The sequence below is a fragment of the Euwallacea fornicatus genome, chromosome 35 (genome assembly GCF_040115645.1).
Source record: "Euwallacea fornicatus isolate EFF26 chromosome 35, ASM4011564v1, whole genome shotgun sequence".
In the NCBI taxonomy this organism is placed as follows: Eukaryota; Metazoa; Arthropoda; class Insecta; order Coleoptera; family Curculionidae; genus Euwallacea; species Euwallacea fornicatus.
Window position 1 is genome coordinate 1,903,228 of NC_089575.1, and position 22,387 is coordinate 1,925,614.

General features: G+C 40.5%; 3 protein-coding genes across 6 annotated transcripts; 2 read left to right on the forward strand and 1 right to left on the reverse strand.

The window, feature by feature from the left end:
* The first annotated feature begins 449 nt into the window (after positions 1-449).
* On the forward strand, positions 450-3,186 carry LOC136348914 (carbonic anhydrase 2-like). Of its 3 annotated transcripts, XM_066300105.1 has the most exons (6): positions 450-649; positions 702-902; positions 952-1,199; positions 1,256-1,480; positions 1,535-1,785; positions 2,007-3,186. In XM_066300105.1, the coding sequence occupies exons 1-6, from the start codon at positions 625-627 to the stop codon at positions 2,164-2,166; spliced, it is 1,110 nt and encodes a 369-aa protein (XP_066156202.1). In that variant the 5' UTR covers positions 450-624; the 3' UTR covers positions 2,167-3,186. The 3 variants fall into 3 exon arrangements, with proteins under 3 accessions (XP_066156202.1, XP_066156201.1, XP_066156203.1); XM_066300104.1 differs by having other exon boundaries at positions 1,256-1,785; XM_066300106.1 differs by having other exon boundaries at positions 1,256-1,785; positions 1,971-2,128.
* On the reverse strand, positions 2,632-11,870 carry CAH3 (Carbonic anhydrase 3). 2 transcript variants are annotated; one of them, XM_066300107.1, is made up of 8 exons: positions 11,733-11,808; positions 10,307-10,516; positions 6,716-6,781; positions 4,628-4,798; positions 4,186-4,327; positions 3,810-4,009; positions 3,253-3,389; positions 2,632-3,202 (listed from the first exon to the last, which is right to left on the reverse strand). In XM_066300107.1, exons 1-8 carry the CDS (start codon positions 11,791-11,793, stop codon positions 3,062-3,064), a joined length of 1,128 nt encoding a protein of 375 aa, XP_066156204.1. In that variant the 5' UTR covers positions 11,794-11,808; the 3' UTR covers positions 2,632-3,061. The 2 variants fall into 2 exon arrangements, with proteins under 2 accessions (XP_066156204.1, XP_066156205.1); XM_066300108.1 differs by lacking the exon at positions 10,307-10,516 and having other exon boundaries at positions 11,733-11,870.
* A 1,661-nt stretch (positions 11,871-13,531) lies between these two features.
* Positions 13,532-19,700, forward strand: jus (julius seizure). Its single transcript, XM_066300109.1, has 6 exons — positions 13,532-15,780; positions 17,681-17,818; positions 17,880-18,020; positions 18,074-18,188; positions 18,237-18,409; positions 18,759-19,700. The coding sequence occupies exons 1-6, from the start codon at positions 15,690-15,692 to the stop codon at positions 18,881-18,883; spliced, it is 783 nt and encodes a 260-aa protein (XP_066156206.1). The 5' UTR covers positions 13,532-15,689; the 3' UTR covers positions 18,884-19,700.
* The last annotated feature ends 2,687 nt before the right edge of the window (positions 19,701-22,387 follow it).

The window sequence follows — 22,387 nt, forward strand, 5'->3', positions numbered from 1 at the left end:
AACCAATGGCGTACGTGACAATTTCGCGCAGAAGAATTGAGGCGAAATCGACGCGCTCCGATTTCAGCGATATCCAGCTTCGCTGTAGACGTGCGATGTAGCGCCGAAGGCTCAACTACGAAAATCCCGATTTTTTGTTCGGAAAAATACCACAGGACTATGAATCGAGGAAATTTTTGAGCCCACATTGTCCGATTCCAGTTGTCGACGCCGCAGAGCCCAAATATCATTAAAATCGCCTCAGTTTCGACCTTTTTTGCCACAATTCTCATGTGCGCCACTGGTTTATTTTTTTCTTTCGTCGGAAAATAATTATGATTGCTTTCGACTCGGCTTGGCCGTGGAAGCACCGCTTTCTTGAAGCTTCAATGTGATGTGATTGCACGGGGGTTTGCACTGTCAGAACTTAATTTGAGCGGTTTGTCCTGTTCGTTTGAATGCTCCGGAAATTTATCCCGTTTCTGAGGCTTAAGTTTGAGCACCAGCATCTGAAGCCTCCCCCATCAAGATTTGATTGCGACGACATTGCAGCATGGCATAATGATCAAAGTTTGATTGACTCCTTTCATGTCAACTTGTATGATCAAGCAGATGTAAATTTCACGTTCATGGGCTGTTTCCGTTATGCCATCTCGTACTATTACCCCTGGTAAGGCCTTGAAAAACGAATTTAATTTCTCAAAAAATCATTGCAATTGCAGACGAGACCACTGATGAATGTTCCAACAATGCTCCAAACCCTGTAAACATATGCGAAATCCTCCATGCGGAACCTCTGAACGAATCCCCGATTGATGTCAATATTAACAGGGTTATTCCTGTTAACGTGGGGCCCAGACTTGCATGGGTCAATTTCGATTCTGTCCCTAGGAAGATGAAAATTACCAACACCGGCCACAGCGGTGAGGTCGTCAATGTATTTTATGTCTTTAAACGCATAAAATTGTATAGTAATTGTGAGCGGGAAGTGGGGAAAGGAGCGTCCTTACATCACTGACGGAGTTCTGGCTGGAAAGTACGTCTTTTCCCACATACATTTTCATTGGGGAGCTAACGACACGGAGGGAAGTGAGCACACAATTGATGGTCGACAGTTTCCCGGAGAGCTCCACGTTGTTTTGTTTAAGAGCTGCTATTTGACCCAAGAAGCTGCCTTGAAGGAAAGGGATGGGGTAGCCATATTGGTTTACTTTCTAGATGTGAGGTCCCTGTCGTTATCACGTAATTCGACACAAGCACGATTACTCAACTGCAGCTTCAAGAGTCACCAAATCCAAGAGCGGAATGCATAGTAAGCACCCTGGCAGCCATTTCAAAAGCTCACACTTCAGCCAAACTCCCTCCTGTGGCCCTAAACTCCATATTCGATCAATTCGAAACCGACTACTTCATATACAAGGGTTCCCTAGCTACCACCAACTGCACCCATTCAATTACATGGTTCATCACCAGATTTCCCATATGTCTCTCATCGGAACAAGCACGGGATCTGAACCAACGATGTTCTTTGTTAAACATATTTGCGATTTTTCAGATGAATTCGTTCCGCTTTATGCTCGACAACGACGACCAAATAATTCGACGCAACTTCAGGACCATCCAACCCATTAAGGACGGACACGTGTTCGAGATTCTCCCATCAAACTCGAATGGCGCCACCCCAATAACCACCCCGGCAGTGCAGATGGAAGACAAGATCGTGCAACTCTATGAGGTGAAGCTCTTGTTCGGGAGGCATTTGGATTCGATACAGAACGACGATGACGTAGAAGTCAAGAGGACGAGGTCGGTTGAGTTTTTTCCCAATAACGTCATCACAGATGATGAGGCAGCGGGGTACACGATTTCGGTTTTTCCGCAAATTAACAAATACCTAGATATTATTTAGTATTTTGCTTCCTTATTGTTTATGAGCGAACAGGAAAAAATTTTCATTTTAATCAAAACTGGGACGTTTGCGAAAATTACAGTGGGCCGGAATTTACGACTTTTGTCTAATTATATAGACATTTGCTACCGCTGGATCGCATCAACCTCGGCCGATGTTACCCATGTATTGAACATTTCATGAAGCTGTCTTTAGGTGAGTTTTTTACCCTTTCTGTGAAAAATGTCTTATGCCGATTGATGCAAAAAGCTACCCCACTGTGCGAACGCAACATTTAATTCTAAAAATTAAGTTTAAACCTTTTAATAATCTCCGCTTGAATATCATCATCCCCTTGGTGAGCGGAGCTTCGAATAGGCAACCAGACATTCGCCTAATCATATAAATTTAAACAGTTCGCGCGTTTTCAATTAAAAAAAATCTACTTTCAATCAATGAAATTTAAAGTAAACAACATTAGGAAGTTAATTTCGCTTTTTAGGTCAGCTGTGCAGAATTAATTCTGAGCTAGTGAGGGCAAATCCATTGTTTGAATATGCATTTTTCCCCATTGTTATTGAAATGAAATAATTTATCTCTTAATAGCCGGAAATGCGTGTTTAGATGTAGGTATATGCAGCCTGGGTTTTGGCTACGTGCGGGAGCTTAAAAATGACCATTAGTCATGCAACTGCATTTGGAACAATTACGCAGGAAACAAGAGTTTCAGATGAATGTACAAATGAGACTATGAAAACGCGTGATTTTGAAGCATTTAAAATAATTGTCAGTGTTTATTTGTAAATCGACATTTAAGAAGAATAAAAACATTTCATGACAAATGTAGGTTACACAATTACAGGATAACGATCATAATAACTATTGTTAAATATATCTGCTACCGCAATACTCCCAATAACTTGATAATTCTGAGCTGATCTTCAGTGTCCCTACCCCACACTATCAAAGAAAAGAATTTTTCCAGCCAACATGTCGATTGATTTCTGAGCATGCAAATTCTTTATGTTTCTTGTCTTCTGAATATAATCACACTCATACCAAATGATTCACACACTAAAATATGGGTGCGATCATGTACTTCTCTAAAGGGCTCTTTTCAGCTGTTTAGTAAGGTACTTTATAGGATCAATAAGCTTTAAATCCGGCACCAATAATAATTATGAAATAACGTCGTTAATCATCACTTTTCCGATGAGATCGTGCGAAAAATATGCTGGGTTTTTTATTTGGTGGCGGTGTCTGGATCGGTCTCACGTTGTTGGTAATATTTACCTTCTCACAGGGGGTCGATTTTAGTTCTCGGAAATGAGCGACCTAATTGACATACAATTAAATCAGCTTCAAACCTGAAATTGCTAATTTACCTGATGTCTGGACACGTGAATGGGAGTGGGGTATAAAATCCATGTGACGCTTTCCAAGTACGGTTCAGTGGTCAAGGATCCTTGGTAAGTGTAGTAACCTTTGCATTGGGCTTCTTCTTTGATCCAAGTAAGACAATCTAGGGCAAGGAAATGTATGTCAATAAGTTAAATCTGGAATTTTTGACACAATGGTGAACGAAGATGACCATGGGCTCGAGCTGGATTGAGCAACCCTGTTGTTCCTATTGTTCACTTGCTCTTGGGACGATCGAACGGGACAACATGTAGAACCACAGTGTCACACGAAAAAAATGTACGAACAACAGAGTTTACAATTCCAACTTCAAGTGAAAATTTCATGGAAAAAATTCAGACAAACGTAATCCACGTATGCCCTGCTTTCCCAAGTGATCAGGCGATCTCATAAACTTTTTACACGTAAGATGCGGTTTTCCCAATTTTACCAAATTGAGTTACCATTAAGATTACCTATGTAAAAAATTTATTTTAACAATTTCCACGTATATTCCTGCTCAATATAGATGTCCGCACGTTACCTGGCGCTACGGAAGTGGAAGTGTTCACTTTAATAATCTCTTGCACTGCGGTGGTCAGCTTCTTAAAACATGGATTGTCATCGTTATCTGTAGCTTCCAAAAAGAATCCCACAACAGCCAATCCGTCTGGTTTATCTGCCGCTTCCTGGAAACTCTCATACTTCTTGTTGAAATGCACTGCATGAGCCTCCATCGAGTACCTATTGAATCAGTGAATCGTGTAATCAACCTTTAAAGGTTTATCATTAAGTTTGAGGATAACAAAAAATCTTTTAGGATAATAAAAGTTTGCTTAGACATAATTAATCTCAGACATTGCTATATGTGAGTTTGGTCTGGTTTTGTCAGGGCCGCTGAGAAAAGTCCTTCTACTCACGCTTTTCCCTCAAAAATGTGTTCGCAGCCCAAATTGTCATCATCGCCCCAATGGAAATGAAGTTGCTCAAAAAGATAAACGTCTTCATGCAAAGGCCCTCCGACGAGGTATGGCTGTTCGTCTCTTTTTAATCGAATTTGCGCTGAAACAAAAATCCACCTACGCCAATGCAATAATATCTTAATCGTTTCTAATCCCCCTTTGCAAATCATCGTATTTAATATACTATAATATTTAGCATATATAGTTATGTGTTTTATGAATAGAGTTTACATTGTTTTAATCGATTTCCATTAGCACACATTTGTTAAAACAATAAAACCCGATAATGGTTTTACGGGTTTTAGAAATTAACAACTGAGCACACTCCAAATATTGATACAAAGATTTATAATGCAAAGATTACATAAGAAAGGAATTGCATCATTGTGTGTTAATTTACCAGTTTTTCCAGTGTTTTCGAAAGTAGCTTCTCCATCTTCATCCCAATGTCCGTGAAACTCTAACGGGTCGAAGTGGTCGTGGCTGATGGTTTCGTCGTGGTTCAACTCGATCGGAGATTGGAATTTATGCAGTCGCCATTCGGCCACCAAAACGTGGGCCTCATGATCCTCTGTGGAACGAGAGAACACTTTAATTACACGACCATTAACGTTCACCATATTGTCGAAAATTTACGGAGGATTTTCCTTCGCCAGATTGTCAAGAAACGGAGCAAAGGATGTTTTAATGAAAGATTATGATAATTATTTTTTACCTTTGTAAATTTCACCACATTACAAATAACAGTTGGAGTATTTAGAAAAATCTTTCTTTCGCTATACTGCCAAGATTTTGAACCGTACACATTTATATTACCTGGAAATTTTCGTCCGCAGCTGAATCGATTCCGAGAAAAGCTTTTGTTCATCAAATTATCAAGGTTCTAAACTTAAAACAAATTGTTATTGGATAAACTTTAAACCGAGATATTTAAATTGGGGCTGTAAGATCTAGCTGTGAGTAATAAATTTATCGTAAAGTACATTCACCACATTGTTTGTATTAGGTAATAAATATAGCGAAAATAGCCTTGACCAAGCTATCAGGATTTCGTGTCATTAACTAATCCTATAACGGGACATTTAAGCTGTAGATTTGGATTGGAAAATTTACGCTCACCTGTCTTTTCAGACAAGATTTTGTACTGTGAAAAAAATCGTACGTGAAACTTGAACCTGTTGATCTAGGATGGAAAATTCTCGCTCGTCCACCTTTACAATTTACATTCAAGACATTAACCGTAATTGTAACAAGTCAATTAGGGAATGTAGAATTATTCGCATTCGTTAAAGTGTCAAGATATTGAAGCGTTAAAGAAGTAATTACATATGAGAAAACTTGTGGCTGCAAAGTTGCCGGGATCCATTTTTAAACTGCAAATTCGCCCGGGGATATATTCACCAATTTGTTCGCAAAACCTAGTGCATACTGGGAAACGTATCTTCAATAAGCTGTGAAGATTTGCGCGATACATAAATGAACTATGAAAGTCCTAATTATATTTTTTTCAATCGCCTATCGTCAAGCTATTAGCCGAAAGTGCGTTCACCAAAATGTCAAGAACAATTTTTATCGGACGAACGTGGATAAAAATTCTCTCTAAATCGGATCCCGACTGGAAAATGCCTCCTCATCCAGCTCAGCCTTCTTCACCTATCGGCACACAGCAACCGGCGTTAACCGGGAGTAAAACGATTAAAAAATCGATTGCCCTCGTCGATTCCTTTAATCCCGCCGAGACTCTGATAAGGAACGCTCCCTCTAATTGGTGTACACAAGAATTCGAAAATATCGCGATTTGCCACGGTATCGACTCGGTTAAAGTAAATTATGAATGAATACTTCTCTATACAACTGTTGTTTGTGATCGATGGATGGAAGCATTTACTGCTGAATAAATAACTTGGGGGGCTTTGCTAGAAGCTGAAAAGCTTAATTTAGAAACCCATCTTTCGGCTTCATTAAATGGGCCTCATCGTTCGTTATGAAAGGAAGAAAATTTACTAATTGTATTGAATATTTGTGCACGTGCTAATTGAATCTCTTGCAATTTGTGCTGGTAGTAAAACTGAAACCTGAGCGTTAATTGAGTGTCACACTTTAACATGGAAAGCGGATTAAACCGAGTTAAACGAAGTCGAAGAATTCTGAGAAATTCCATGTTTTCCTGAATCACTGCGACCAAATTAATTATGCAATTTAACACTGCTATTATGATCAACGAAACTGGCTCAGTTCGCAGTTAAACAGCATTTTTTACGGTATACAGTTTAGGAAATAGAGGACACGATGGAGGAGAACACGTTGAGCTTGACAACCTTGATCGAAAGGTGAAATTTATGTGAGAATGCATTTCAATTTTAGTCGGAGCTATGGGCCAAAAATGGCTCCGCAAGCGATTTTGAACCTAGAAATTTGACCTTCCCTAGGGTATCGTTCGTTCAAGCTCGAAATGAATCAATAATTTTAATACACATAAGAAACTCACCGACAAGTTGAGACCTGGTAGGTTCGTCGGCCTCGGGTCCGCAAACGCATTTGTTCTTGGCGGTACCTGTAACATCGGAACCGGTCATGTTGGATACTAACTTTTAGCCAGCGGTTCGACTCGAAAAAGAACTGGTGGTACTTGTGTTAATGAGTGAACTGTTGAAATGAATCAGTTACCCTCATATACCTTTCCTAAAGCAAATTACGGTTCAGACACTGCGCAGTCGTTCCAGGTCAGACAGTATCGGAACCACACATGCCGGGTGATAGTGAACCACACACACAAAGATAATGTTGACGACGATTGTACGTGTGTAAAGCGGGATTATGCGTGGCCGATGTGTGACTCGTCCGATAAAGACAAGTTTACTGATTACATCTGAAAATTAATGTTACTGAAACAGGCCTACCGCAAATTATTTTCACGGGTTAAGGTTGACCTTCTTGGTGCCAGGCAAGTACGTCAGATGTGACGGGTTCGTGCACGTATGGAATAGGTAGGAATGGGTGTGCTTCGAAATCAGCTGCTTTGGCGTAGGGTACGCCACAACGACGATGGCTGCCATATTTTCAGAATTTAGATTTTTAATTCGATCGTACGAAATAATGCCCATAACCGCTGCGCGCGCCACGAGGAAGAAGTTTTTCATTTGTAACCGTTACACGTCATAGAGGGGGCTCGTTTGAAAACGGAGCACGCGCAGTTCGGAACGGCAGCTAAGAGGGTTTACGAAAAAGCGCTCGGGCGCGGAGAGTATATTTTTCAGAGAGAATCATTTCGGGCCAATTCCGCCTCCCTCATCTGTCACCCCTCGGGCGGGAGGGCGTTCATCCGCAAGGTCTTAATCGGAGAGGGAGGCGAGCGACACCCGGTTCCGAACGTAATTTAACGTGCCTCACAACCTCCGAGTTTCAGGTCTCTGCCGTCGAAACGACCAAGATGGCGGCTGCCCGAAGATGCGCAAATTCGGTTACTTCGCTTTTTCGCGGTAACAAAAAATGTTCAGGTCAAAGTTAAACAACGCGCTAGAGAACGGTAGTCTCCGCGCTTGCGCAATAAACATATACCTAACAATTTACGATAATTTCCACTTGACTTTAATTGGATTCTAACGCAAAAATAGAGTTTACATTTCACACTCTGTACACACAGATAAAACTGCTACAGGTCAATCGGGTATGTGTTGGAAATGCCCACCTCCGACCTCCATGCAATAGGAGAGGTTTTGAAGCATTCGTGGAATGATTTGATTGCGTTCGTCGACGATCCGATGGCGGAGGTCGTCCAAGGATGTCGGCTCAACCACATAGATTGCGCCTTTCAAGTGGGTGCATCAAAGGAGACGGACTTAAGCCTGGAGAACGCGGAGGCCACGGGCCCTAGCCGATGCGTGACGCGGTGCCGCACCGTCTTGTTGCAATACCAATGATCTTCCACGTGTTGGTCAGCAGTTACCTTTATTAATGCCGGACAAATGGAATTTTCCGATAACTCAAGATACGTTTCACCAGTCAAATTGCCACGTGACAAACGTGCCAGGCGGCGGTCCCGCCCAAAATATCCAATTAAAAGCTATTTTCCAAGTTTAGGTGATTTTATTTTTGAGGGGGAAACACTTTAGGTTGGTTCCGACTCCCTTATTTGCAACCCCTTAAGCGGGAGGGCGTTCATCCCCAAAATCTGAAACAGAAGAGGGGGTCGAGTGACGTCTCGTTTTGAAGGTGTGCGCGGGCGGAACGCAAAATGATTTTTTTAACTTAAAAAAAAAAAAAACATTCTGTTGCCGTAAATATGTGATTGTCTTACCGTTGCCGCAGACGTAAGTAGTGACAAAGACTGACTTGCGCATTTCAATGCTATTTTTTCGAAAAGTGTCCTTCGCACGCTCTTTAATGTTTTGAATAAAAAGACGAACGTTTTCGGTCACATTGAAGAAATAGCCCATGACGTCATATCTCGGACAACGATGACGTTACCTATGTGACTAATATTTAAAAAAAAATGACTTCTTTTGAATTGTGATACGCGATCTTTCACGAAAAATTATTGCGGGTTTTTTTACATATTTTTCGCATGAGCATCTGGAAGCTTTCAGGATCGTGGAGTGAATAAGGGTACAGGGTGGGGTAAAATAAAACAAAAAATCAGGTGAACAATGTTATGAATAATATAATGACTCCTAGCTTAGGGACAGCCCAACCCACATATATGTGTATATGTCGGAGATCTATTAGCCCTTAAGACAAAGCACTGTCCCTCGGGAATTTCCAGATAAATTTAATGTCCTCAAAAAGAATTTACGAGCACATTCCGATATGAGAACGCGAGTCGCGTCACTTTCCTCGAAAACGGAATTTGAACAAAAATCTGTTTATTATTTCAAGAAACTGGGATAAATTCGTAAAGAAACCTGAACTAACCCGAACGAATAGCATAACTGCTCAACAGGAAATCACGAAGAAGAATGCGCCCCCTAACTAGTTCAAGGGTAGTTTCGCGTTGTGGGTGACCGCTGGTCCCTTAGCGGGGCCAGCGGAGAGTCCAAAGGTTCGTGTTGGCCCGGCTACAAGGCAAGGTGGTGCGGTTTACATAACTCACGGCTGTTTTGCCCGACTGATAAATATCCGAAAATCACTTTTTCCATTTTTGGGTTAGTTCTGCAAAATCCGTAAATTTCTACTTTCCCTTAATTCGAGAAATCCGGTTTTTCCGTAATTCAAGTCACCCGTCATTTCAAGCGTGCCACCTGAATTTTTACCGGCACATGGAAAACGGGGACTCTCATGGAGAACCGCTCCAGCAAAATCTTTAATTTTTTGAAAATTCGCCAAAAAACTACAAATGGGCTTTTTTCCACTGAAATAAGCGAAGTTGGCCTTGGAACGTCCTTCGAAGAGCCTTGAGCAAAGTTCGATCATGCGCGTTGGACGCAAAAATCAATGATTCTTTCCTGCGTCGAATTTGGTCTCGGGGGGAATCCCTCGCGTCGCCTTAAATGGGACGCCCCGTATGCGTTACGAGACGCCAACTCATCGTCTCGGAAATTTGATTGTTTGTCCTGGTGGTGCAATAAAGGATGTTTGCATCAGCTCAAATCACACTTTTCAGTCATCACCGCGGACATAATTTACAATTACCTTTCCAAAAGTTTTTGTTAGGAGCCTACACGCTGAGCTATTCAAACAACCTTCGCTAACACACCGGTTCATTACATATTTCAATATGCTTGAGCATACACCAAGGCGGATGCGCTTTATCGTCAAAATTTGTCTTTACAAAGCCCCTTTGTATTCAAAATTCGCCATGTCTGATGCGATTTCAGACTCACACTCATCACGGGCGTGGAACTGGCAAAACATCCTACAATGATGTCGTACACGTATGATAATTTGTGGCCTCACTTGCGTCAAATTTAGGAACCTGAAATGGTATTATTTAAATAAACGGTCGCATTTCACTTCGTTCTGAATAATTCATGTTCACGTGGCATTGATACGAGCAGCATCGAATTATAAAACAAATATTTTGGAGGGCAAACGTCCGATTAATCACCCGAGCACCATTCCGAGTCAGAGAGAACGTTTGTACCTTTCTTGATTTCCTTCGCTTCCACGTCTTTCCATTGCGGTTCGTCCTCCCCGTCGGATTTCGACGCGGTACCGGTGGCCGCGCCCAGGACTTCGGTGCCTCCTCCGTCGTCCAACCTGCCCCTCTTCGACGGGGGCCCTTCGGAAAACTCCCGACACCCGTCGGCTAAGTTAACCATGACTTTTTCGGCCCAAGAAAATCGACACGATACTGAAACAATTTTTTGTAAGATTGCAATGATATACGTGTCAATTCCTTTGTCCCGGACGGGTCCATATTTCAACCGGATTGTCCCATTATTGCAGCTAAACCGTTTTAATCTTTCGGCATTAAATTGAAAGTAAACGCATAGCTAATGTATCTATCGTGTTTACGTCGAGGATTATCTGTTTAATTAGTTTAATACGGTAGGGCAGTTCTGGAATTTGTGCTGTTGTACCTGACGCGTTTCTCATTAAATTGATTACTCGGCCGAGGCGTCCTTCGCCGGACGATATTAATTAATAATTTTAAAATATTATGTATTTTGTCCCTCTGCACGTTCGCGGGTAAGCGAGGAAATTATCGAGCTCGCTTGGACGTTTACGGAAGGTGTTAACCAACCGGCAAGGAGTCGCGGAAATTCATTTTGGGAAAAATCCCGCCAATATGGTGAACGAACCCGTCCCATAGAATTCTTTTCAGTTGCGTTGAAAATCTGGCGAACGCGCCTCCCGGGCGCAAACTTGAAACCGGACTTGTAATATTCCTATTGCATTTTCCCGATTTTTTCCACCGTAACGTAAAGCCTCGATATATTTCCCTAATAACGTGGAAATCCGTGTTCATTGTCCAATTATGGCCACGTTTATTCGAAAATAAATCTGCCAATACAATCGAATTGAATCAACTGACGATTATATGATTTGATTTAACTCGGTACGAGGGATTTAAGCGCGTTTAAACTTTTATTGTCGCACTGCCAGTTATTACTAAATACCCGCGAATTATGACCGCAACTTGCGCCGTCTTGCAACAGGCCCAACACCGTCCCAAAACTAATTTTTGCGAATTCTTGGGGGAAACGTTAAATCCGCCAATGGCAGACACCATAATTTTTCCAACATCATCAGGAATGCGTCTGCCAATATAAGTGTGTATTAGGGCTAATCCATTCGTAAATCTACAGAGTGCGACGTGCAAAATAACATCCATTTTATTACACGCGAATTATTGCCTTGTAGTTGAGAAGATTAGGGAGGAAACCCGTTGTAAATGAAGACGAGATTAAGTTAATTATCATTGTACATGTGTCTTGTTATCGAGCTCATAACGACCCATAAACTCAAATACAAAAACCATGTTCCTTTGTGATTGATTTTGTTGTGCTACGAAAACAACCACTGTCTCACCTTTACAATCAAGCATAAATGAATTAGAGACTCACCTCTGAGCAATTTCCTGACATAGAAGTATGCTGTTGAAATCAAGGGAACCGTTACCAACATTTCCGATGGAGGAATTCGAGTTGTGAAGGAGCCGAAAACGGAGCACTTGAACTTTTATTAAATCAGTAGACTCAAATGCGAATAGTTCACCAAACTCTCCAAAATCGTTATTTATCACGTATTTAAGGCTTGTTTGCCTCGTTGTTAAAGATAACGTATAATTTCCACTAAACTGATGATTTATGTACCCCAAGGCCGTACAAGTTCAAACTAAAATGTGACAGCTTATGTTTAAAAATGGATTAAGGGCGGAGATCTAAATATAACTGTGATCCGATATCGGAATTTTTCTATCCAGAGTCAGAGAAGCTCAGTTAATATAGAGGTAAAAGTCAACGAAACCACCCCAACTCCGCTTAAGCAGGCCGCTCTCGGGGGCTACGCGTGGCAAGGGCCGATTTCAACCTCCCGCCTTTCGAAATAAAATAATCAACGTGGAGGCATTTAATGCGGAAAAACTTGTCCGACGAACAACGAAGGATTGAAAAATGCGACTTTCAGTCATAGGAATCACCGTTATTTTCATTAAAGTTTAAGAAAGGGAATTGCAGTGGTCCACACGGATATAAATTGTTATTTTGCTAATAAATAGGGATTTCCTCCCACTGAACCTCTTTGCACGTCATTTCATCATGGCGGTTCTACGAGTGCTACGAGGAGCGCACGTTAGAACTCTACAGGGTCTTATTGAATAAGCGCGTGGTATTTCAATGGATGATTTTTCAAGCAGTTTTATGATGGAAAGTTCTTATAAACGTGCGTCCTCTACTCGTTTAGTTTTAGGACAAGAAATTCAAGTTTCCACGGGACATCTTTGTGTCACGCCGTATGCCACTTCTGATTAGAATTCTTTTCTCTACCTAATCGGTTCAAAATATTATACCTTTTTGCCATCGCCAGAAGCAACGGATTCCGAGAAAAACGCATTAAAAGCTGATCATGCCAGTTAATTATCCAAAAGCACTAAAATTACTTACGATCTTACTTTTTATCCACAGGAAATAAGAGAAAATAAGAAAAAATTACAATAAACTTCTTCAAATTTATAAGTTTAATTTATAACTGTCAGTTTACGTCAGTTTTTCTTTCACAGCCTACTTTGTTATTCAGTTCCTTTCTGGAACCAATCGGACGAGCGTTCTAGTGAGCGCCTTTGGCGCCCTCTAGAGCAACCAGCTAAATCGTTGGCAAATCGGAATTTGCCATCCCAAAAAATCTTCCGTGAAATGTCAGACACCGATTCAATAACACTCTGTATGTCGGCATCGATTTAAACGGATTTTCTGACATTTTTTGACGCTCAACGAGAAATGCAAAGGCATTCTTTAGCGAATTCCATTAAAAGGCTCTCGTAAAAGTCAGAGGCAAATACCTTGATTAACAAGTAAAAAGTAATTAAATTGTTGCGTTTGTCATCGTAACTTTTGCTGGTCGTGTGGTGCGGTAGACTTTACGTAGGCAACCAGTTATACTTGAAACATGACTATTTAAACCATTTCAGTAAGGAAGCGCTGTAAAACTTAAAATGAGCTTACAGGATTATTTCTTTGTTAATTATCGTAAGGTAAACGATTGAGGAACTAGTTAGTCCAAACTATCGAACATTTCGGACAACTTAAAAACAGCCCCAATGTTAAATTAGTATGCTCCAGAAAGGCTGATTTTTTGGCCTTGTTGGATAAGTTTTTACACCTTCAAATAGCGATTTAATAGCTTCTCGTAACGTTATTTTTGCGTTTAGGTATTCCCCAATGCTAGACTTTAGTACGATGACTAGCAAAATCCTCGGAATCTCTTGGAGATTTTCCTTTCTGAGATAAAACGGGATCTACTCAATCTATATAACGTTTATTATTAAGTATTCCTTATAAACGATCGCAAATTTAAGCTTCATATAGTTTCTGTCGACCGTAAAAACGATGACGAAGATTAATTTTTATTGGAGCTAAGTACACACTTCCTCGTGACGACTTTACTGTGACAATTATAAGAATAATTAGAGGTAAAACACAGAGACGGATTTAGATTTCAATCTTTAAAATAACGTTGCTTATTTTTATTTTCTAGTAAAAATAACACAGCCCAAGTGTCGTTCACCATATCGTCCAGGATACTGGATTGTGCCTTGGCAAAGCTACATTATTTGCAGAATATTTTAGACACGGCACCGTCCTGTGAATATCACTGTATAAGCATCTAAAGTAGTTTTCCTGGCACTTTTTCACATGACTGCTGACCGCAGAAAACAATAAAATGTGCAGCCAATATTCAATACATATAATTGAATTGCGGCGTTCGAAACCGCTTTTTGCCGGTTCATTAATTGTATTTCGCGATATTCCCTAAACACACCTCAAATATGGATTACTGAACAGTGGGCACGTCATGTTACAAGTGGTTTAAATAATTTATGCAAATTACGTTCATCGATTAAACCCTACTGACGCCAACTCAACTACTACAGGGAATTCAGGAGCGTGCAAAAAAATCCAGAAAGGTTGGACATTCATCTGTCGAGTTTAAATATTGTCCGAGTCCATTGGAGGTTACAGGAATCACTAAGATTCGCCACCATCTTGTCAAGAAAAAAGTTCTATTAGAAAAAATCTAAATAATAAATTTAACTTTTTGCATTATTATGTGAACTCGCCTCTGCCTTAACTATTGATTGAGGTCGCTGACAGTATATAGCTGCAATAGCATGTGCTCGCTTGAGTGTAGCTGGAGAAAATATGTTAATGTTATGTGTAATGTTCAAAGAAGAGTTTTTTCAGAGACACGCAACCTGGAATGACACACATGTAAACAAACACCAATGCTCCGACAACAGTATAAAACTGGGACGTTTACTAGTCACCAATTCGTAAAAAATTATTCTAGCTATTGCGCTTAAATTTGAACCCAATTACTTTACCAAAACATTATTCCTCCTGATAGAAAACTCCCCTTACAAGGGCTCGGAAACTAAATATCTGGTTCATCGTCTATCGTTGTTGGAAAAATCCTGGGAGGGCTCGGTAACAAGATATCCCGGCAGAGCCCTTTCTGCCACCAACCCATACATACGGAAGTTTGCCCACTGGATCTAAATTCAACACCAATTTAATTTCCTTCAAAGCTTGCTGTACAAAATTGGAATTGTTCCCAAGTTAAAGTGGAAATCTAACTTTTCAATTTCATCTTATCATGAGATAAAGAGCCTTCGTAATAATGAGAAGTTTATAAATACTTCGGCGCACCAAAAAGCATGAGAAAATGTAACTAATACAGGTACCATGTGCGAGTCGGAATTGCAATTTGAACTGCCCAGTCTCAAAGGAAATCAAATGCACCTGCAACCTAATTTTGGTAGGAGGAAAATCACATTTCTTGCTTTTTATGTGCGGAGCACGAAAAGGCCTCCGAACTTAAATAATCAAGGATAAACATTCGACGTTGTAAATGAGCTCAATCAGGACTTGATTTACTAAAACTAGATTAGAGAGTCCAGCGCACATCAATATAGCTTCTGTGGTAATGAATTGCGAACGAACAGATTTGTTGCGAAAGCCTTAATTTTTGTGATAAACCAATTTTATTACATGTTCACAAGTGACTTGCTCAATGAGCATTTCAAGAGCCGCTCCGGGGCTCATTAATCTTTCTTCGAGTCGATTTGTAGGTCAGTAGCAACAACTTGTTGTGGGGTCATATTGCAGAAACAAAGACAAATAGAATATCCCGTAAGGGGGGAATGGCGCCGCCATCTACGCTAGCGCACAACCCTCCCTGCGTAAAATCGGTCTGTTCCGATCTCGAAGCCAAATAAGGGGATGTCGATAATGCAGTTTCGTCCAGAATGGCATGGCATAAAGCCGTACCCTCAAGACGGTAAAATGTGACCCGGACAGGCGATAATGGTGCAGGAACAGCAGGAAGCGCCTCGATGGGGGTTGCTCTTGCTCCTGCTGCTCCTTCTCAACCACGTACAAAACAACGACGCAAATGGTAAGTTTGACTTTGAATATTTTCGTGCAAATTTTGCCATTCAATCTGCTACAATTCATATCTTAATCCAACAAGGTTTTCACATGCTTCACCAGAGCACGAGTAAATTAATAAACCCTTTGACCTACATCAGTTTACACTGCCTTGGAAGTGTGGGTTAAAAGTTTTTATGTGCACGAAAAGGATTTTTTTGGCGTTAAAATAACCGTGTTGGGTCCAATGTGGAGCTATTTTTCCCCCCAAATGTGCCCGCTAACGTCGCGTTCTATTTTATGTGCCTGACGTGATCAACATTACCCATCCTTCTGCAAACAAATCGGAGCCCACGCCATGATAAGCCTCCCATAGAACGAGCGCTTGTATTATTGTTAATAATTATAATATGGTGTAAAACGAATAATTGAGGCAGAAGGAGCCTTTGTTGTTTTCAGAGTTAACGCCTATACATTACACACCTGATGGGGTGAATAGCGATTCAGCAAATAATGGGAAATTGATAGTTGCTGGAAAACTGCGTTTTTATTTCCTGAAAATATCCATTTAACTCCATAAAGCCAATTTAATTCTCGAATAATCACAATTGTGTTGCAAACAGGCTGATGGAGCAATCTTGGGGTGACCTACAGAAAATCGAACTTTTATTGACCTTAAACTATAACAGCTTGCAAATCCTGATTTCGGGAGATTAGCGAAATAACGTACAAATCAAGTGTTGGAATAATACCGAAACGAACTAAATAGATAAATCCAATGGAGATATGGCTTTTTCTTTATCAAAAACCGCAGAAATTCTATTGTTCCATTTTACTTTAAAAAAATTTCAGGAATCTGGCATAACCATAACGATTCTCTTCACAAATTTTTGTTTTCTTGACAGTGCGGTGGCGGAGGTGTATTTATAATTGCGCCGAAAGCGACCATGACGGTAATTTCTTAATTATTTTAAATATAATTTAACTAATGAGTTGTTTCAGTATAATTCCCTACGAGAATGTGTTTTGAAAACAAGATTTCTCTTCGCATTTACTAATGTACGCTGACTTTTCGCGTGACGCTGATTTTCTTGTTCTCTCCACAATTTCCTAATTTTTTTTTTATATTGCCTTCCAAAACCGAATTTAAAAATGGTAATTTTCGCTTATTTGGGCTTCTGTTCCATTTGCCCCGTTTAACGGCGTTAGCCATAGAATTTTTTTTGTCATCTTCACGATATTGTGGAAGTTTTTTTCCATCATCTCTTTAAAAGTCGCCCCCCAGAAATGTAGCATTTCCTCACGTTTCCGCTCGTTTCTTACTCCGTTTTTTTCAATTTTCCAAGATTTACTTAAAGAAAATTCAGTGCCGATACGTGTTTTCTTGATAATATGGCGGAGAATTGATGTGTATTGTTTCTCCGAAATTGTGCATCTGGAGGCGCAATTTTAGCCTCTAGAAAGTAACTCGCTCATTCTCATTTAATTGCTAATGTGATGCGGGAATTTTCTGCGGCTTCTGGTTAAAAAGAATTCAGACTTCTCAATTTATCTTTTATTACCAGCTTTAACCTTTGTCCACAATCACCGAGTGTGTACGCAGCAATTTGCATTAATAAAGGAAATAACTTTGTGCTATTGTGAATAGCTAAAAGCCTGAACGCAGAAATATATTACTTTAATAACCAAAACCCCATGATTCGAGGTCAAGATTGTTCTAGCTGATTTATGTTTATTCGAATAAGCATACCACGATATTATATCCCGATGCAAAGGTTGAGCGGAAGTTCTTATATATGCCTTTTCTTCGGATTTATGGCTTTTCATTGTATCTTCTTGTGAGAAAACTTGCTCGTCAGCATTAAATTTGATCAACTAAAACGTTCGCATTTAACCTAAATGTGAACTGTACATTTCTCTTTATAAAGACAAAAAGAAATTTGGAGACCGGTGTGGATACACCGAAGAATGCGGTTTCGACGGAGCAATATGCGACGACATGAACAAGAAATGCTACTGCCGACCAGAACTACCCGTCACTAACCATTTGGACAAATGTGGAATTGGTAGGCGCTCAAAAACATGTATGTACACGTTAGAGAAACATCCATATTTATCTCTTTCCAGCCGCGAAAATCAATGAATCCTGCTTTTTTAACGAACAATGCGAGCGGGAATTTTTTATGACCGAATGCAGGGACGGTGTTTGTACATGCAGATTTCAAAGGATCGCAATTACGAAGAAAGATGGATCGATTGATTGTATTCGTAAGTCAACTGCAATTGTATTTTTTAACGTCATTCTCGTATGTTTAATAAAGCGGTCTCAAACACCGTTACCACCCCTCGATACATCGATCCTGCCATGATTGGAATTTTGGTGGCTATGTTTTTGATGTTCATCACAATTTGCATCGTTCTACGACTGTTCAGCAAGTAAGTTATTCGTGTGGTGGAATTAGGATATTAATTGAAGGCCACAAGGGCGAGGTGGAGGGAGAATAGGACCATTTTTAACACCCCCAATCCGAGATTGATGAACGCTTCGTTGTTGAGAGACACTAAGCATCACGAGAGACGAGGATCTAAAGGCAGTCACGGGCCTAGCCGACCTGAAAGCGTAATATCTCTGCAACCGCATTCGCCCAACTCCGCAGGTACACATAGTAATATTTAAAAAAAAATCTTATGCGTTTATAGTAAAATATGGTGGCCCCTATAATTTTATGTTGCCATATTGTCAAGAAAAGTGAGTGGTGGGGAGTGAAATGGTAAGGAACGTGTGTTTAAGACGGGAGTCGGAACACTAAGAGTACTCAATTTATAGAGTATTTTGAGGACAAACTGCTGAAGCTCATTGAGAAACTGCCCATCTCATTTTCGAACTTGCAGACCTGGTAGCGATTTCATTTTCATCGTCTTTTTTTTTCGTTTCACTTCGTCGGTTTCAAGACACATTCGTAAATTCCGTTTTTCGCCAATTTTCATTGCTTTGTCACTCCATAGAATCGAGACGTGGTTCGAACGGGAGCAGCAACGTGTCTGCCGTATCAGAGAAGCCCAAAAGTCCATCACACGCCACTCCAATGCTTGAGAGTGTTGCCGTGGACGTTCAAAGCCATAAATCATAAGGAATATTTAGCATTATTTAAGAATTTCTTTACTCCTATTGTTATATTCATACCCTAATAGAGAATCTATAAGCATTTATCCAATCAAATAATTGCGAGCAATAACACTTACTATAAACTATTGCCTCAAAGTTTAACATAGTATATATTTACTTAGGGTGATGTTAGGGACCATAATGAGAGAATGAAATTATGTCCAACCATCACAGAAAACGGCGCATTATCTATATACCTGTAGAAATTATATAAGCACGAGATATATATTAATGAAGTTTCATATTCTTATAGCACAAGAGGTAGATTTAATTAGACTGTAAGGACCTTTTCGAACCCTCCACCATTCCACATGCTCGCCTGATCCGAAATTGTGCGACTAACGACCATTTGTTTATGCTCGGTGGTAGCCAAGATATACTGGGATTTTGTGATACTACCAACTTAAACTGTGATTCGATGTTGTTAGCTTAGCTTCTTATGGGACTGGCGGTGGCAAAAAACACTGGGAAAGCTTTTTGCCAGCATCAGTTGCCTCGTACCTTATACAAGTCTTTTTACTCTTATATTGTAATCGGCATCTTTGCTCATATACCTACTTTTATCAGTAATAGTTTGACTACTGTATAGCTTTTGGCTTTATATAGTGCAAATTTTGCTATAAGCGCAAATCGACCTTAAAGCTTATAAAAAAAAACTTATTAGTGATTATCTGATACAAATCTTTGTATTCTTATACTATAATGTCGTCGGCAAGGTGTATGCTCGATAAAATTTTTAGCTATTTTTGCCTGATTTAAATAAAAGCTTCTGGAAAAACGCAGAGTTAGTGTCATTTAAATGGTGAAATATATTAAATTGCGTCACTATACACCACATAAATCCTACTTTAGTTTCGGCCTTTTACACTTTACATTCCTAGGGAGCAAATATATTATTTTTCATGGGAAAACTTGAAAGTGTAAAATAAACCCGTAATGCCATATAGGAAGTTTGTATTTTCTTTATTAATTCCTAACATCACATACATATGTTCTTCACAACCGATTAACCTTTCTAGCTGCAAGGAAAAAGGAAACAATGTATAATGAATTTATTCTTTCCGCCATTTTATCAAGAAATTTTCTTATCCGGTTTATTTTCCATTGATAGTATTTCTGCCGATATTTTAAAACAATATTCTAGTCGAAAAATAGCTATCTACTCTAGAAACTATCTACAATTCCAGCTATCAGCATTTGCAGTGCTTAAATTGCGACTCATGAATTCAAGTGATATAAACTCCCACATTTGTAAAATCGTACAGTGGTTTCTGTTACATAAAACATTTAGTGGGCTCTTAAGGCTTATATTCATGCTACGTCCTTTAATGTCCATCTTCCCGTTGACTTGTTTTATATAGTCAATTCACTCCCTCTATCTCCATTTCACACGATTTACTCTATGAAATGTAAAAGGACTCTGAACAAAATTTAAATGGGAGCTATAGTAATAAATTTCTTAAATTCGTATCTGTGATTCTGGACACATTCCTCGTTACTGATTAGCTTAATGTTCATTGCACCATTCTCAGTGATACCAATTCCTGCTACTTTAAACTCGATAACTTCAATCGAAAAATTTCTCAAAGTCCAATTCAAGCAATTTGGCAATACATTTTCGTGAAAAACGAACTTCCCATGTAAAGCCATTAGGGCTGTATCAGAGCCTTAGTTGCCTAAAGTATCTTCGAACAAAGCGTGCATGAACAGTGACTAAAAATTGTTTTCCTGTTGCCTTCACCTCTCCTTCCGGGGAATCCCAAACGCAGTGAGCAGCTAAGACTCTTATTACGATAATATCGACGAAATGCTACTAAAACCGACCTGTAACTACCAATTTTTTCGATATTATACTAGAGCTGCAAAAGAACGTCCATCGAGGGTTTAATTCTTGATGAAGAGTTGCGTACCAGTATCACACATTTGGGCTCACTCTTCGTCCATTTAAAATCAACGGCATTATTATTTCCGTTCTTTCAATTAGGCCTCGTTCTCAAACTCACTTAGATATGCAAAATTAGGACTGTTATTAACTGTGTCCACCTGTGGTGCATTTGAGGACCTCTCCATCATCCCACGTTCCATTTTCCTGGCACGAAATCACTTGATAGTCTGGCCCATTATTGGAGATATAACATGGATTGCGGGTGACTTTGGCAACTCTTCCACATGGCACTTCCCCGAGGCACAAGATCATTCCAGGTTTAATCCCGTATTTTACGTGACAAGTGGCCGAATGCCCCGCACCAAATATGCCGGGACAGAACTTATTACTTTTCCCTTAATAATCGATCGAACAGGTTTTTTTTTTCTGAGAGAGTATAGTACCAAGGTTTCCGCACATCAAAGGGTTCTCATCCCGTCCATCAGGGCAATCGCTTGCTTCACTGTAAAGCTGGGAGAGGTCAACATAAAGGTTGCTGCAAGGGCATTTGCACTGGTTCGAACGGCATCCCACGACCGACTTCTGGGTCTTCATCCATGCCGTCTGAGCAGCGCCCAGAGCCCGCGCAAGCGCATCTCAAAGGCATAAACTGGGAGTCGCATTTCAGTATTTTTCGCTGGGAATTAGCATAAACATTTTTACGAGGCCGGATAAATATAGAAGAAAAAGAAAGAAATTTCTCCAGAATTGGACTGGCACCGGGATTTTAGGGCAGCCAGGGTGTCGGCACAACTCAGAAATTTTACTCTAGTTACAGGCCTGCCCTGGGAGGAACTTAATGTGGCTGCAGCTCAGCTACCTGGACACGCAACTCCTTACCTTCGCAGTCTGACCTGAAACACAAATCGTTCTGTGGGATAGAGCCATAGACGCCATCAGTTGCTTGAGAGGCACTTCATTCGTCATTATTATCAGCATCCAAGTGCTGATCCATTCGGAGTAAGTCGCCGATACGTGTTCGTTACCAATTTCGAGGAATCTTCAATACCTACTTCTGGAACTATCACACGAGCCTGTATAATAACGCATAAGTTATCTGGACAAATCGTGGTTATCCACCGTGTTTATGGTTTGAATTGATTTACCAAGTTATGGGGATGGGCGACTGAAAACCCAGCAAATGGGACGTTGGCGACGTCGCAGCTAAGACCAGGAGCCACGCGGACGTGAATTTCAGGAGCCTCGCTCGTGAACGCCTTTGGGGGGAACGTGCCGTGACTCCCTTTGGAGGTCGTCCGATGCGGCCCCGATTTTCGCGAAATAAACGGGAAAAATTAGTTTTCCCGGGCACAATTTCCGCCCGAAAAATTTCGAGTCCGAGTTCGTCATTTGCGCCACGTTCCGTCGTTTTGGGGCCTTTACGAAGGAGGATCAATGTATCATTTGAGATTCGAAGGTTGGTTGCGGTCCCCGTGGAGGGAATCATTTTGGCGCTAAAACCGTCCCCCTCCCCCTCAGCCCGATGAACAAAGTTGACAGGGCGCGGCAACGTTTTGACCGCGAGCCGAGCGCACCGCGTTCATG